This window comes from Vidua macroura, chromosome 5, assembly GCF_024509145.1.
Source record: "Vidua macroura isolate BioBank_ID:100142 chromosome 5, ASM2450914v1, whole genome shotgun sequence".
NCBI lineage: Eukaryota > Metazoa > Chordata > Aves > Passeriformes > Viduidae > Vidua > Vidua macroura.
Window position 1 is genome coordinate 30,602,317 of NC_071575.1, and position 16,381 is coordinate 30,618,697.

Genomic DNA, 16,381 nt, shown 5'->3' on the forward strand with positions numbered 1-16,381 from the left:
GCCAGGGATGGGCAGCCACAGCTGCTCTGGGCAACCTGTGCCAGGGCCTCACTACCCTCACAGGGAACAATTTCTTCCTTATATCCAATCTAAATCTCCTCTCAGTCAGTGTGAAGCCATTCCCCCTTGTTCTGTCACTATTTGCTCTTGTAAACATATGCTCTGGAAGTTTCTGGTTTTGTCCTGACTCCTCTGCTTACAATAGTTCTTTTTCCTTTCTGTTACACCAAAGTCAACTCTTCCCAGGTTTGTTTTTTGTTGTGATTTTTAGGCTTATTATTTTTGTTGGGTTGACATTTTTTTCTCCTGTTAAAAGGCTAGGCATGAATTTTTATTACATCTATTATCTTGAGTGACCTTGGAGGAATTGTTGTCAGGGCTTGCAGCAAGTGGCCACTGCATCATTTTACCTCTTGGCTGCAAACCAAGGTTTCTATGCTTTGAAAGACTATGCTGCAAACAGAGATGCAGTGCGGAAAGAGGCATTTCTATTCATTCAGCTGTGGAAGTACAGTGAGGACTTTATAAAAAACAGGTTGTGCCATGATAGCCTTTTAAATTAAAATTTAACAAACTGAAAATTAACCCCATTCAACAAACCACTTAAGCATAAATCCTGCTCTGTGCAATAGAGGCACTTGAGCTGAGGTCAGTGTAGTCTTAACATCTTTTCTGCCTCCTTGAGAGCGCCACTCTACTGACTTGAATGCACTTGAAATATAGAAAAATAAGATATTTCTGCTTATTCTTCTGTCTTTTCTCTTTAAAAAACTCAACCAAACAAACAAAACCCTGCAGCACACAGAATCAAACCAGTACAGAAGTAACCTGAAAATTATTCCTTCTGCACAGCAATTTGCTATGGGAAAAAAAAAAACTCAGAAAAATGAACGGAAGTTCAACAAATACTCTTCTAGATTGATCTTTAGTCAGAGTATCAGGGACTCCACTACTGTGGGTAGGAAAATCAAGTTTGATATGGTTCTTAGACTGATTCCCAGTGATACTGGGAGAGTATTCCAGTATCTGGTACTGGTGGAGACTGCTGAGTGAACAGAGACTTTGGAAATTATTGCATTTCTGTCTTATTGCCCAAGATACAGAATTAGCATCACAGAGAAAGCAGTATCTCAAGCAAAACTGGTTTTTTTTGCTTCCCTTTGTATATTCATTTAGTGTATCTCATAGAATGAGAATTATCAATATTTCCTTCCAGAAATCAGTTGGTAGGAATCCACCTTCATGCTATTTTGACAGATTTTCTGGATTTTTTCCACATACCACCTAGGTATGTGTCAACACACCTAACAAAGTTGAAGAACTATTAAAGAGAACACCATAAAGAAATATGTATTTACTCAGAAATCTTACTTTGCATAGCTGGCTGGTCCTTGTTGCTTATGTTTGCAGGTAAATTACTCATTTCAGACACTGAGCAAATCCAGTCCTCCTGAGCCTGACCTCTCCAACAGACCATTCTAAGTTAATGATTTGCACAACTCTCTTGCTGGCACAGAATAAACAACTCAAACAGCAATGGTATCTCAGGAGCAGTTTATAAAAATGTGGTACATCACAGGGACTGGTGTGGATTTTAGGAAGGCCCTGGCTACTGTAGTCTGAAAGGCTTTGGAAATTTTGCCTTGCATAAGGCTGGATTCACACACATGCATCAGGGGATAATTGTTTATAGAAGAAAGAAATGCCCAAAATTAGACATTGCCCTGGGAGGCCACAGGAGCACCATGTAAGGATCTGACCTCTAAATGTTTCTGGGCTACTTGCCACACTAACATCAAGGAGTTCAGCATCCACTTTCCACTGAGAATTTGTGGCTTAATTGGTCTGACTCATACCTGTAAATCAGGGGAAATAGCATTTCTTTGCAGCACAAGGCTAACATGAAGTGTGCAAATACAAGGTAACAGGAACTCAGTGAGCATCTGAAGTCACCTAATTACCATAAACCACAGTTTTAAGTTAGCTGGTATGAAAGTCATGTAAGCATTACAAGTCTTCAAAATACATTTATAAAATATTTTCATCCCTCTGCAGCTATGTGTTCTTTTTAACACTCACTGTTTAAACGTGCCTTCAATTCCCTGTCCCAATTTCATCCTTTGATTAATAAAAAAGTACATTATTTAACACTAAAAGGCAGTAAAATCCCTTGTGTCTGTTGTCAATATGTACATTTGTAGGGTAACGAGCCTGACTTTCTGATCTGCAGCCAGTATTTGTGTACCTGCAAATATAAGGGGGTCCAGAGCCTTAAGGCAATTAAAATAACATTACTGATCTTACCCCGTGCGAGCGAGCAGAGGAGGTTGTCCTCACTTTTCTGAAGTGTTTTGAAGCATTTCTTCTTGCTGGCTGCACTACTCTGTCCAACAGCACCACAATGTTCTCTGTTGGGCCAAGGAGTGACCAAGGTACCTCTTGAGACACAGGAATGTGGCTAAAAACTTGTATTGCCTTTCTTGGAATAAAACAAGCAAAGTTCGTCTATCAATGGCCTGAACAAACAAAGCATAAAGATAAACAAAGCACAACGATAAACATGAGCCTATAATATCTGGATAAAAACCCACAGATGTCCTATAGCAATATTGTTATTTAGGAATTTATATGGTTGATGTAAGACTAAATTGTGGATAGACTCCAAATAACAGGAGGTGATAGGCTGGTATTGTGTAAACACACACAGGGAAGCTATTCTACAGCCATGCAGTTGCAAAGATAAAAGATTGTGTGTGGTAAGATTCCTAAGAGAAAACAATCACAGTACCATTGATGTACTTGCATAGGTCTTACAAACATCAGTGGATGCAAGTAATACCTGAAGAGCCTATTTATAAAAACTTAAAACCCACAAACCTAGGATACTCATTCCTATTTAACAATTTGGAACTAATCCTCTATAACACCCAAGATGCATATTCACTGCTGCCTAAATTTTTTAGACTTTTCCTTCGTGATATCATATCCCCAAAAGCAGAAGTTGAAAAAAAAAGGAAAGTAGAAAGAAAGAAAGGGTAGTACAGTGAGGTTGCTGATGTGCAAGTTCTCACCATGCAAACCAATTTTTTTTCATTCCTTCAGTTCCCTCCTTCACCTATATCCACTTAAGTCTTTAAACAGAACACATTTTGGCATTAGCTCTCTGCTTGCTTAATGTCTAGCACTAAAGATCTTGTTAAGTCTGTGATCACTAACAAAATAACCTCCCCTGTGGACCTCGAGGGGATTGAAGTAGCTGACAGACAGCAGGTGACAGAACCCCTCAGCTCAAGCACCAGGACCATGTATGCTCAAAATGTACCTTTGGGTCTCAGTTTGCCAACCACAGAACAAGGTCTGGCCCTACATTTTGATGGGTGAGGATGCAGTCAGTGAAAAATCCTGTTTACTGTAGCCAGGTGACCTTCAAAAATCAATATATAACACCACCAGAAGGGGAAAGGGCTCACTCCCTGTTCTCTGAGATAACTGATGCCTCTTCATGCACATCACTCGAGAATCCTGCGAGGTCCCACAACACAACTTTGAATTACTTCATTGCAGAGAAGAGTGTAAGAACAAAGCCAGGAAGGAACTGTGCAAGGTTCCTTTACTAAATGTGCTCAGGTGAATTTTCCTAATGGGTGTGTCCTGAAAAGAGCAGCACCTTGTGCCATTTACCTCCTAAATCCAGCTGATCATGAACAGTTCTTAGCAGGAACTTTAATCCATCCAGGTGTGGAAAGCCTTCCAGTAAGATCTCCACACCAAGCTAGGAAAGCAGAGAATATAATTTTCTCCCTCCTGTTGGCAAAGAAGCGTGGAATTTAGCCTGTAACTAAGAATAAAACAGCTCCCGAGGTCTCCCTGGGATATCCTTTGTAAATAATGCTGCCAGCAGCACCCCATGGATATTTCAGTAACTGCACAATCCTGCAATGTAGCAACACTTGCATGATCTTCCCTTTTAAAAGCAACCACAAAAATTAAGTAACCTGCTTGTAAAAGTGTTTTAGTCCAATATCCAAACAGAAAAGAGTAGATAGAAAAGAGCATTAAATTGCTCCAGCATAGTCTCAGACCATTTGTTATGAAAGAAAACTTAAAGGCCCCACAAGACAGATGGATTTGATGCTGTCTGTCCCCTGGACATTTAGGTTGAGCAGTTCTATTTTATGGTTAATATTTACTCCATAATGGTGATTGAGAAATAAACTTAATGATTTTTTTTAATCTGCTCCCCCTCCAAGTATATAAAGCCTTTAACAATCATGCTGAAATTTAGAGATTTAAGACCCAACTTGGCTTGTTTAATAAACAAGACCAAAACCACAACATTCCAGTCTAGGTCCAGAAAAAAACCTTGAATTTTGGATAATCAAATAGAAATTAATGGTTTTTGAATTATATGAATTAGAAACCATTAACAAGCAAAGAATTTAATCCAGAAGAGAGAAGGATCTAAGGGATTCCTTCTATGCCAGTGGCATACAGAACCTTATTGCTGGTATATTTTTGGCTGGTGGCACAGAGCCAAATGCTCATTCCATTTCCTCTACCCATCAGTAAAACTATGAAGTTCTGTATCAGAAACAGGTCTGGGAATGAACTCCACTTACTCAGCAGCTGGACTGAGAAAAGCCTCATGGCAAGGTAGTGTTAGTGAAATCCCACCAATTCACCCTTACTACTTTGTTCCCAACCTTTTAGAAGGACACATCAAGCCTACACTTCCATGCAGTCCGTGGCAAACACTGAAGGAAAATGCCAGAGAGTAAAGCAGATAATTTACATACTGAAAAAGAGTCACTAGGACAACCAAAGATGCCTGAAAATCGCTTTATTTGTTTGTAAGGTTTGTGCGTTACAGCAAGCCTAAGTTTAGCTACCATGGACAAAAGTCTGGAAGAACATTTCATGTTGACCATTGAGATATATAGTGAGTAGAGCCCCCATCTGCAAACAACATGCTGTTTTCCTATGGCTGGAACCTAGCATTCACGAGTTACAGATCCTTGATATCCTTCTGGACGTCCCACAGTGTGTCCGCGCTCTTCCTCAGCTGGGTCACCTCATCATCCTTCAGCTTTTGGTTGATGACACTCGTCAGGCCAGAGGCGCATAGGACAGAAGGAAGGCTCAAGAAGACTTCATTCTGAATACCATACATGCCCTGTCACAAACAAAAGAGATCAGACACGGGCCTGTCACCACAGATCTGTGGTTGGTTTATGTTGCAGGGTACCTCCTCAGAGCAGAGCCCAAAAACCGTCATTTTACAACCTGCAGAAAAATTTCAGCCACAATGAATTCAAGAAAATAAATAGCATAGATCTGGTTTGGATCAAATGCCTGGCAATACCAAACAGCTGATGGCAGAAACCCCACCTTCAAACCTCTCACTTTTAGTTCTATACAGCAGGGAGCTGAAAAGATTCAGAAACAGGATAGGGACAGGCCAACAGAGGGAGCAGTTCCCCCCTGCTCAGAGCCCCTGCTGCAGCAGAGGTTATGGAGCTGGTACAGATCACGTGCAGCTAGTTACACCAGCTATAAAAGGACAGTGGCTTCTGGAATCATAGTTGGGCCTCCAAGAAGTCTTCCCTTTTTACACTGAAAACTTCCTTTCAAGGAATCTGCATATGCTACACATGGCAAAGCTTCACACAAAGGCAGTTCTGCACAGAGAACTTCATTTCCAGCTCCGCACTTGTGGCAAGAGTAGGCTAGGAGGTCAGCCTAGAAGAAACAGCAATAGTAAGCTGCCATTTGAAATTCAAAATAGTATTTTACAAAGCTTCCTTCATTCAGCACCTTGCTAATTGAGGTTATTTAGCTTGTCCAGAACAGTAAAATGAGCCAGAGTGTCCAATCAGCCCTCAATTCTTACCTTTACCAGAGTAGCAACTGAATGAACCCGGTACAGGTTCTTCAGGATGGTCTCACAGAGGTCAGCCACACTAAAGCCAATAGCCCAGTTTGTGTATCCTTTTAGTTTGATCACCTCGTAGGCACTAAGGAGACATTGAAATACAACTTCATTAAGATGACTTCAAGCAAGTCACTGCAAATTACAAGTCTTAAAACCAGTGAATGTTAGCCATTAAAAAATTCTCAAACTTCTGAAACACACTTGAAGTTCTGGAATTAAAATGTCCAAGTTATGCACTTCAATACTAGAGGATAAAGCATAATATCTACATGATCCCCTACGCATAATAAAGAATCCCGTTGTTCTCACAGGATTAGCTGACAACAAAATTAGCTCCTATCTAGGAAGAGATCCTAGTATAAAGTAGAAAACCACACCTATACCTGATAAGCTCTCTGTTTCAGTCAGGGGCACAATGGAATAGGCAAACATTTAGAGTCAAAGCACCACTACACCCTGAGGTTTTTAGCCAACATCTGAACACACTTTATCCCAGTGAGTGTACACTCATTTCACAAAAGACTTAGCAACATGTAGTCAGCTGTACACAAACTCTCCTGCATCCATGAACTGCATTTTCCCCAATTTCAACACACTGCTCACAGAAACATGCTATCTTTTCCTGGGCTTGTGCCCTTTGAACAAAGTTACCCATTGAAGAAGCTCCATGTGGGAAAACAAGTACCTGAGTGCTCCAGCACTTGAATGGGTTTGTTATGCAGTAACCTGCCTCCCTGCAGGATAACAAATCTTACCAGCTGAAACCCTGCATTTCTGTGTTTAAAAAAGCAGTCCCACTCACTCAAGCAACCCTCTACCTAAGAGGACATGAAAGTTGCACCAGAACAGAGGCAGAGTGCAAACAAACTGTTCTCAGCATGGCATCCATCCACGTTATCCCTCAGGTCATCATACCTTGCAACCACTTGCTTGTGGATCTCCTTCCAGTTCTCAGGATCTTTGTCTGTTCCCATGACAGGGTTCAGCTCCTGGAGGCAAACCCCTGCCACGTTCACTCCGCTCCAAACAGCCACTGCAACAGAGGCAGGACATCAGTGCCAACAGCACCTGGCAACTCCCCCTCCACCTTTCCTAGCTAAAATAATTGGAAACAAAGGAGGAGCAGCCAGAATCACAACAATGGCTGAGGCAAGTTTTAAGTTTTTATTTAGCTACAGTTAAATCTGAGAACTCTGGGAGTCAAACATGAGACTGTTTTAGTACTGGCACTTTAAGACACTTGTAACATGTGACAGCAGTCAGAGCCTGGAAGTTTCTGAAGTCAGAAACATCAAATTCTAGTAAAAAGGCATATTTTAGCTACCCAGCCTTTAAGAACTGATTTTAATAAAAACTGCAGCATTTGCAGTTTCACTAATCAGTATTAGAATCAGCCTTCAAGAAGTCTAATCTTATTTACACAAATAAGAGTGTTGCAATATGCAAACTTAGAATATCAAGACATGAATTTGCACCTCTCCCTGCATCCTGGAAGCTCAGAGGCAAGCTCAGTCTCTGTTTCTGGGAAGTAAGCAGGAATGTGGAGTTACTTCAAAGCAAAAACAGCTGTGACAATGACACAGGATAAGCTCTGCATGTGCTCAGCCAAACTCTGCTTTCATTGGTATAGGGCTGGCTACAGTAACTGCTGCTGTTGATCAGACACTGTACTTTGATCAAATGCAATGGGACAATGAAGAGGTGGCTCCCTTAGAAATATACAGCATGAAAGTATAAAGCAGTAACAATCTACATAAATGTTCTGCTGCAGCTTTTCAGACTTGGAATACTTTAACTGAATTAGGACAGATAAACTTCTTTGATTTCACATTTTAAAAATACCTTTGCTTTAAACAGCAAGGAGGAAAGTCACAAAATAAGGTAAGGGATAATTTTGTTAGCTTGGATCTGGACTGCTAGAATAACAACCTCTGCTATTGACCTAGCAAGTGCTGATACTTGTGGATATTCTCAGCTCAGTCAGAGAGAAAGAGAAAGGTTTTCTAACCAGGCAAGAGCCTGGGAAACAGTTGGGAAAGAATGTAAATAATTCTCTAATCTATCTTGTTATTCACATTGTTTATAGATATGCTCTGCCACTGTGCGTCATTCACTGCACACCAATGGTGTGACATGTTTTTACTCTTAAGACCAATGAAATTAGTCTTCTCGATGTTCTCTATATATAGAGCAGTATATTTGAAATAAATCAGAGCTCATTTTCTTTGCCTTCTGATCTGGAGTTCTCTGTTCCTGTCCTGCTCGACAGCGACAGATACTGCTTTCAGAGAACTGTGCTACAGGCTATGGAATGGCACTCCAAAATCTGAGGATAAAAAGAAGCAAGCTGTAGCCTTCATGACACCGCCTCACAAAACTGACCTTTCAGTTCAGGCTTTAATCATACAGCCACAATCACATTTATTAAATATGTGTAGGTAGATTTCCTGTATTTCTCTCAACACTAATCTTCATAAAAATACAGCAAAGTACCAGATACTCGAGCTCAACTTCAGCCATTCCTTCAGAACCCTGTAACAAACCTCAAGCCTCAAGCTCTGCAATGGTATTGCTCATTCCCAGGGAGGTCAGAACTGCTCCTTACCACTGGAATCACCGTGCTCTCCCAAGATCCAGCCATGGCAGCTGCTTGGATGGATTCCAAGTCTCTCGGACATCAGGTAACGGAATCTGGCCGTGTCCAGATTGCAGCCACTTCCAATCACACGGTTTTTTGGCAGCCCACTCAGCTTCCATGTGACATAGGTTAATATATCCACTGAAAGGAAAAGCATGCATGGTAAATGAAACTCCACTCACACCAAGAATGCTCCAACAATTTCCTTACTGAGTGTAGCAGGGCAATCAGGAGGACTCAAAACACAGTTGTGCTCACTGATCAACGAAGTTTGGATCTGTTTGGGGGATTAAAATGGATGCAGTGCTTGAAATTTTGAACAGTAGCTTGATGGGTCCTAAGAAAATTCAAGGAAGGTTTTTAGAGATTAGATTCCTACCAGCTAAAGTTGGACACACTTTTTTTGGTCACAGTTAAAGCCCTAGGGCATTCAGAACTGGGACTGATCTCATGTGGCTAAAATATTCCAGTAATTTCCTGAATAATGCTCCCTTCGAGTTCACCATCACAACAACAGGTTAAATAATTTACAATCAAAAGTCTGAGATTTACACACTCTTTGTAGTTGATAATTCCTTCAGTTTAATTTCTTGATTTGCGCACTAAGCACTTTCTACATCAACCACCTCTGCAGCATGAAAAGCCAGATAAGCAATGTGCTTTAGCTGCACGTTTCTAAAAATACAGTTTTAGGAAAAAACCCAATGCTAGATAGGGCAGACAGAAGACGTGAGCAGAGAGAAAAACCTCTAATCCACAGCTCAAAGCAACAACAACAACCAGGCTGCAGGAACTGACTCCAACTCTGAGGAGCCAGGCAGTTCTCAGGAAGGTACTCATTTGTGTACACAGATCTGAAATGCATCATTTGCTCTGCTCAGGCAACAAAGCACAGTTCACACCTCACAAGTGGCATGTTCCCTACAGCCTCAGCTGGGGCAAGGAAGGGCATCAAGGTTACACCCCCAAGTCCCTTCTCATGGGCTCACAATAACCTTCACTATATAAAACTAGTGGACAAAACTCCACACACTGAGAAAACAAAGGATTATAAAAATAATTCTGAAAAAGCAACATACAATTCTCCTCCTGCAGCTGCTCTGCTGGAGAGAAGTCAACAGGTTGAATTCAGCCTTGCTAGAACAAGAACAGCCTGATCTTTGTCTCAGTCTGGTTTTCAGGCAAGTGCTTAAAACTGCTGCAAGTTACTGCATTTGCTGAGAACACTGGCTAACTGTACACCAGATAATTACTCAACCCCCAACAGAGCATGCAATCGTTCCACTCTGCCAGGTTTTCTTTAAAAGCAGTGTCACTTCATCATCAGAGTTCTTCAGAGTACTTCTTCCAGAGTACTGGTTTCAGATGTTGAATTAAGCAAAGACAACCCTACAGGGGCACCCTACAAAGCACATCAGAATATTTACTGTCACCTTTAGACATCCAAATATCCAAGCTATCTCAGTGCAATGAGATACTTGCAAGTGAACACACAAACATGCACAATTAACTCTTTTTTTTCTGTTTTAATTGAACTGTGGAATGCAGTCAGCCCTTGTTTCACCATAAGCTTCAGCATGCAAATTCTTTTTTCTGAAAATATAGCCATGACTATAGGGCAAGTTCTTCATGCTGCAAACAGCCCTATCCTATCCAGACACAAAAGGTACCCATTAGAGATAAAAAATTTAACCTTCCTACTGCTTAAGCCAAAGTATGCAAAGAACTTAAGTATTTATCACAAAGCATCCTTTTAAAATATGGACACCATAGCAAGTTCTGAATAAAGAGAGCATCAGAAAGTACAGAGTATTTGTCTGCACTCTCAGGTGTCCACAAAAAGCTATTAAGTTTCAACAATTTGTATTTGAAGAGATATTCTGAGAACTAACTATTGTTTTATCTTGTCAAACCAAATCTGGAAGTATTTAGGAGAAGACTGCCTTACCTGGGTTGGAAACCACCAGGATGATGCAGTTGGGGCTGTACTTGACGACCTGAGGAATGATGAATTTGAAGACATTCACATTCCTCTGCACCAGGTTGAGCCGACTCTCCCCCTCCTGCTGACGGACTCCTGCAGTCACCACCACGATCTTGGAGTTGGCAGTGACAGCATAGTCTAACCAGAGAACAGGGGAGAAGACACAGAGTGTGTTTAAAATAATTCCACTAATTCCAGTATCATTGTGTTAATACAGGAATTACAGGGAGCTTCTGCACTGTGCATTGCATTCAAACCCAAAACCCAAGACATCAGTTTGAAAGCCAGCACCATCTCCTAACACTGACCTGATATATCAATATGTGGGTGTTCAGAGTCTACTTAGCCATTCTGACTCTTATTTCCACTATGAAAATAATACTATTTCTTCTACATACAGTTTCACTAAAATCAATTTTACTAATACAAACCCCAGATTGTAAAGAGATGTAAGAGAGAGCCCAGCTTAAGAGCCACTCCCTTTATGGTGTTCATCTGAACTCACCCCAAATCACACATTTCACCTTTTTCAATGCCAAATCCTAAGAGTTCTTTAGGACTGCACAACTAATTCTCCACTATTAAGCAAAGTCACAGAATATCAGTGTTAAATCAAAGAAACTGAGGTGCACCTTTGTCTGCCACGATCTTGTGAGTGTGAAGGAACATGCTCCCGTGCTGCAGGTCCATCATTTCTCCTTTTAGTTTGTCTTCCATAACATCAACCAGAGCAAGCTCATCACAAAGACCCTGAAAACAACAAAATTTCGAGCCAATGACGCAGTTCACATGCATTTTTGAAGTTAACCCAGAGCAGAGCTAAATTACATTTTAAAGTAACACATTTCACCCATGTGAAAGTATCTCTTCTCCAAATAAACCGGCACTATCTTGGCGTTCTGATGCATCTCACAAAGTCAGAGGTTACTACAGCACAGGTTCACAAAACTCACTCAGACTTCCCAAAAAAGGTATCATTTGTGGGGAGTTTGAGTGCACAGCCAACTCTTTGCTAGGAAAGCACTTCTTAATTTAGTTATTACCTTTGGAAAAAGGTTGCATCTTTCAGAGTTGTGGCAAACCCTCCAAATCTGTCCAGCAAATAGGCCTGTTTTAAATATTTAAATATCTGAAACAACACACCATATAATTATCAAGTTAAGTATTCCCTTTGAACATGCCATCAATCAATTCATTTCACAAAAATATACAATTGGAACAGACTTCCTCAACACTAAAGTTGAGAGAAAAAGGATTCTTTAGCTATTTTTCTCTACAGGAGCTACTGTGTGATATTTACATTGCAGAACAGATTTAGCTCCCATTTCTAAATCAGCAACATCAATGACTTGTCTCTAACTGAGCAGGAACTAAATAACCAACATGGAAGTTTTACAGTCACGCAAATGTATACATTTAATACCACACCAACAAACTGAAATCAGTATTAGAGCCAAGCATCTTGCACAAGTCAAACCCACATCCTATTGGTTTGCAGTGGCTGAACATGAGCCAACAGGCCAAAGGCATTCCAGCTGTATCAGGAATAGAGTGGCCAGCAGGACCAGAGCAGTGACTGTCCCCCTGGGCCTTGCACTGGTGAGACCACACCTCAAATCCTGTGTTCCCTCACTACAAATATATTGAGGGGCTGGAGCGTGTCCAGAGAAGAGAACGAAGCTGGGGAAGGGGCTGGAGCACCAGGAGCGGCTGAGGGAGCTGGGGAGGCTCAGCCTGGAGAAAAGGAGGCTCAGGGGGACCTTCTGGCTCTGCACAACTCCCTGACAACAGGGGACAGCTGGGAGGATTGGGCTCTGCTCCCAGGGAACAAGGAACAGGATACACGCTGTGCCAGGGGAAATTTAGATTGGATAGGAGGAAAAAATTAATCACCAGAAGGGTGGTCAGGCTGCCCAGAGAAGCTGTTGGGTCACGATCCCTTGATGGGTTTATAAACTTTTAGATGTGGCACTTGGGGACATGCTGGACTTGGCAGTGCTGGGTTAATGGTGGGTCTCAATGATCATAAGAGATCTTTTCCAGCCCAAATTATTCTATTGCATTATTATAATTCAGTTACAAGAACCAGATGGTTTTATTATGAAAACATTTTATACTGCAGCTTATAGTTGTGAGAGAGTAAAACCAGAAGCCTGACTGAAATAAACTCCATGTCATAATCAATGCTTGAAGAATTTAAAACCAGTTCTTATTCTGGGTTTGGTGCATACTGTTCATTAACAGTAAAACTTTGTGCTTAGATATCTGACAATGCAGTTTGGTCCTGCTTAGAGAAGTGCATTAAATGAATGCTGAATTGTGGTTCAATTTGTGGTAACATCCCTAGGCTCCCTCACAGGTTACATAAAAACCAACTGATTTCAGACCCTGAGAGGCAACCATGTGCTTAAAAGCATAAATATAAAAACCCACAAGGAACTATCACTGTTTTTCCATTAAATTTCTTCTTTGCTTATTTGTTTTAAAAACTATTTGTCACTTTCACATCAGTTTCGCACTTAGTTTCACTGTGGCCTGTTCCAACTGTCAGTTTTTCCTTACTCACAGGGCTCATGAATATCAGCAAGTGAAAGGCCTTACTTTTTTATATATAATTAAACATGCATTAAAACATGCATCCTCAGGGTAATACATTGGAGGGTCATCTACAAACAAACTACAGCTGGTTTATTCTTACAAGCAAGATTTTCCATCTGATTGTGAGCTACCTGATTTAAGATCTGCCCCTGCAAGGGAGCAGGGCATATCTGTTGATGCCTTCTCTTAAGAACAAAAAATCTGCAGTTTCTAGCTCTCTTTTCAAATTTAATATATTTAGAATATTCTCCAAAAACAAAGTGCAAAGTACAAGACATCCTCATTGATTAATAAGCCTTTTCTTTGCTCAAAGACTACACCATGAGATTTGACAAACGTATCCCACAAACCAGTAACAGGAAAAGTCAAAATAACCTCCAAGTCCAGCCTTCTGTTTTTAGTTATTTAAAAACTAGCTAACACCTCTCATGAAAAAAAAAAAAAAAATCATGTAAACAAGCAAAAAGGGATTAAGAGAAAACAAGAAGCTGCTGGAGGGGAGAGCAGTATTTTCAGCTATTAGGGCACATATTCTTTAAAAGAATAAAAAGCAAACACTCTTGGTTGCTATCCTGTATTTCACCCAGATTTTTGCTCTGTCTCTATTCTTTGCCCAGCAGAGCTCCCTCACCAAGCAAACTCCAGCTTTGCTGTGGAAGAATAAAAAAATTAAGAAGAGAATGACAAGTTGGCAGGGGCTGTGGAGTCATTCCTACCTACATTTTCCCAGCAGCCTGGATAATCATTCTGCCTAATGAGACATTTACTGCTAAGCACAGACAGAAAGGTGAGAGAACAAGGAGCGGCTGAATGTGGAGGTCAGGCTTGTAGGTCACTGCTTGCTTACCCGAGCTGCTAATGATTCATTTCTGTGCCAACCTCCCAAATGTCCCACCTTCTGCTAAGACAGGCAGCACAGAGCACAACAGCACGGGGGGCTTGGAGAGCACAGTGTCCTTGAGCCGTACCTTTGCAAGGACGCTGATAGCAGCAGCCATCCCAACCTGGCCAACCCCCACAACCGTGATCTTGTTGTTGGGAACCTTGGCTTCCTCCGCAATGGGGCTGATCAGCTTGTCCTTGACAGTGGCCATGACGTTCTGTGAGGAGAGACTGAAAGATGTGGATCAGAGCAGGCCAGAGGGAGCTGAAAGGCATGTTCTGAAAGGAGAAGTCACCTGCCACAGCCGGGTCTACGTTAGGCAGCTCCGGGCACGCTGCCCTTCCTCGCAGGGCTCCTTCCCACCCACACACTCTCCGCGGCCACGGGGCTCTGGGTCCCTACCTTCCCTGAGCCCGGCCAGGGGCTGGCAGTACACCCCGCTGACGCCGTTCCCAGAGCCGCCCACCGAAGGATGAAATTCCATCAGCGCTGCGGGCCCTAGGCATTCACCTCCCGGCACACCAGGGCTCCGGGACGGCACTCCACGAGCCAGCCGGGCCGCAGGGAGCGGGCTGGGATTTCCCCGGCTCCTTTCCACGGGCCACCGAAGCTCCCCGGGGCCCACGGCCGCGCCAGGGCAGTCAGGGGCCGCGGCGGCACCGGGGCACCCTGAGCACGGCCGGGGACCAGCCCGGAGCCACCGCCCGGCTCCAGCCACCCCAAACCCTCGGGAGCCACAGCCCGGCTCCGGCCACCCCAAACCCAAACCTCCGGGAACCGCAGCTGGGCTCCGGCCATTCCAGACCCCAACCTGAACCCTCGGGAGCCCGGCCCGGCTCTGGCCACCCCAGGCATCACCCGTTGGCCACGCAGGGATGCTCGGCCCGCGGCAGTGGCCGAACCCCGGCGGGAACAAGACGCCCGGGGGAGAAGTGACGGGCAGGCCACCCAGCACCCCCTGTCCCGGAGCGGGGTCTCCCCATACGCACCGGGCAGCGGGAGCAGAGCGGAAGCGGCGAGCGGAGCGCGGTGTGCGGGGCTCAGGCAGCGAGCGCTCCGCAATGAAAGGAACGCGGAACTCGGGCAACGAGCGCTCCGCAACCGAAGGGGAGCGGGAGCGGAGAAGGGAGCGCGGGGCTCGGTGCTCGGACAGTGACCGCTCCGCAACGGAAGGGGCGGGCCCGGCGACGCGGCTGTGGGGAGGCGGCGGCTGCGCTCAATCCCCGCCAAGGACGGAGTCTCAAGGATGTCGCTGCTCCGCCCCGGTCCCGCAGTGGCGCAGGGCCGGCGCTGCCGGCCCGTCCCTGCAGCTATGTCCCAGGGACACCGCTGGCCGGGAGCAGCGATGCTGCCGGGGCCGGGGGTGGTCGTGCGACACTGGGCACTGGTGGTCTCGGCAGCTTCACTTCCACAGGGGACATACGAGGCTGTTAGTCCCTGGTGTCACAGAGCCACAGGCTCTACAATCGCTGCAACCGATTTAAAATGTGGCAAAAATAAAGCATTTTACCTGATCTTTCGGGGAGAACTTGCTCAAGTTGGGGGTATCTCCTCAGTCAGGGGTGTCTGATTTTTGCGCTCGCTGATTTCTGCCCTGGGCCTGACTCTGGTTGGATTTTTGGTGGCTGGACAAATCCGTCCTGGAGGCACAGAGCGATGCCTCGGCAGGAATAAGGGATGTAACCTGAGGCCGGCCAACAAAGAATGTAACCTGAGCAGAGCCACCACCAGCGCGCCTCCTCCCCCTCCCTTGGTCTCGGCCAGACACATAGCACACTCACTCACTTTCTCGGTATCCCAGTAGGGCATCCCTTAAAGATGGTAATAAGCGTGAATGTAGTTTAACGCCTTGTTAAAGTAATAAGCACATCCGGCACTGTAAGGAGTCGGATGACAATAAGAGTCAGATGATATTTTCCTTTTCCTCAGACCCACGGAACACACAAACTGAAAATCTGGGTGTACGATCGGCCACTGCTGCTGAGCAGAGAAGGAAGGGATTTCTTTGAATTCCTCCAGGACCAAAGCAAGCAAAATACAGGATAAGAGCAAACAGGGTTTGTTTCATCTAGTGCTGTAACATTACATCTTTCTAGCTGTAAAGGAAGAAAATAGAAGCACAACACTGAATCATATGCAATTAGTTCCAGTGGGAAAGAAACCAGAAAGGTTTAGGTTCCTCATCACACATGATTTAGTCTCCCTCACAAGAGGGAAAAAAGAACAGTGGATTCCAGAGTCCTCCCAAATAAGTCACTGGGTTAAATGGGACTAGGCAGAGAGCCTAGCTATGCCTGCCTATGACTTTGGCTGCCTTTTTTTTTTTTTTTAATTCTGTTGTTGCGG

At 43.7% G+C, this 16,381-nt stretch overlaps 1 protein-coding gene across 1 annotated transcript; it reads right to left on the reverse strand.

Annotated features, from left to right (window-relative positions):
* Nucleotides 1–4,823: 4,823 nt before the first annotated feature.
* LDHB (lactate dehydrogenase B) lies at nucleotides 4,824–15,110 on the reverse strand. Its single transcript, XM_053978608.1, has 8 exons — nucleotides 15,025–15,110; nucleotides 14,121–14,252; nucleotides 11,187–11,304; nucleotides 10,519–10,692; nucleotides 8,538–8,711; nucleotides 6,848–6,965; nucleotides 5,891–6,014; nucleotides 4,824–5,173 (listed from the first exon to the last, which is right to left on the reverse strand). The coding sequence occupies exons 2-8, from the start codon at nucleotides 14,244–14,246 to the stop codon at nucleotides 5,006–5,008; spliced, it is 1,002 nt and encodes a 333-aa protein (XP_053834583.1). The 5' UTR covers nucleotides 14,247–14,252; nucleotides 15,025–15,110; the 3' UTR covers nucleotides 4,824–5,005.
* Between the last annotated feature and the right edge of the window lie 1,271 nt (nucleotides 15,111–16,381).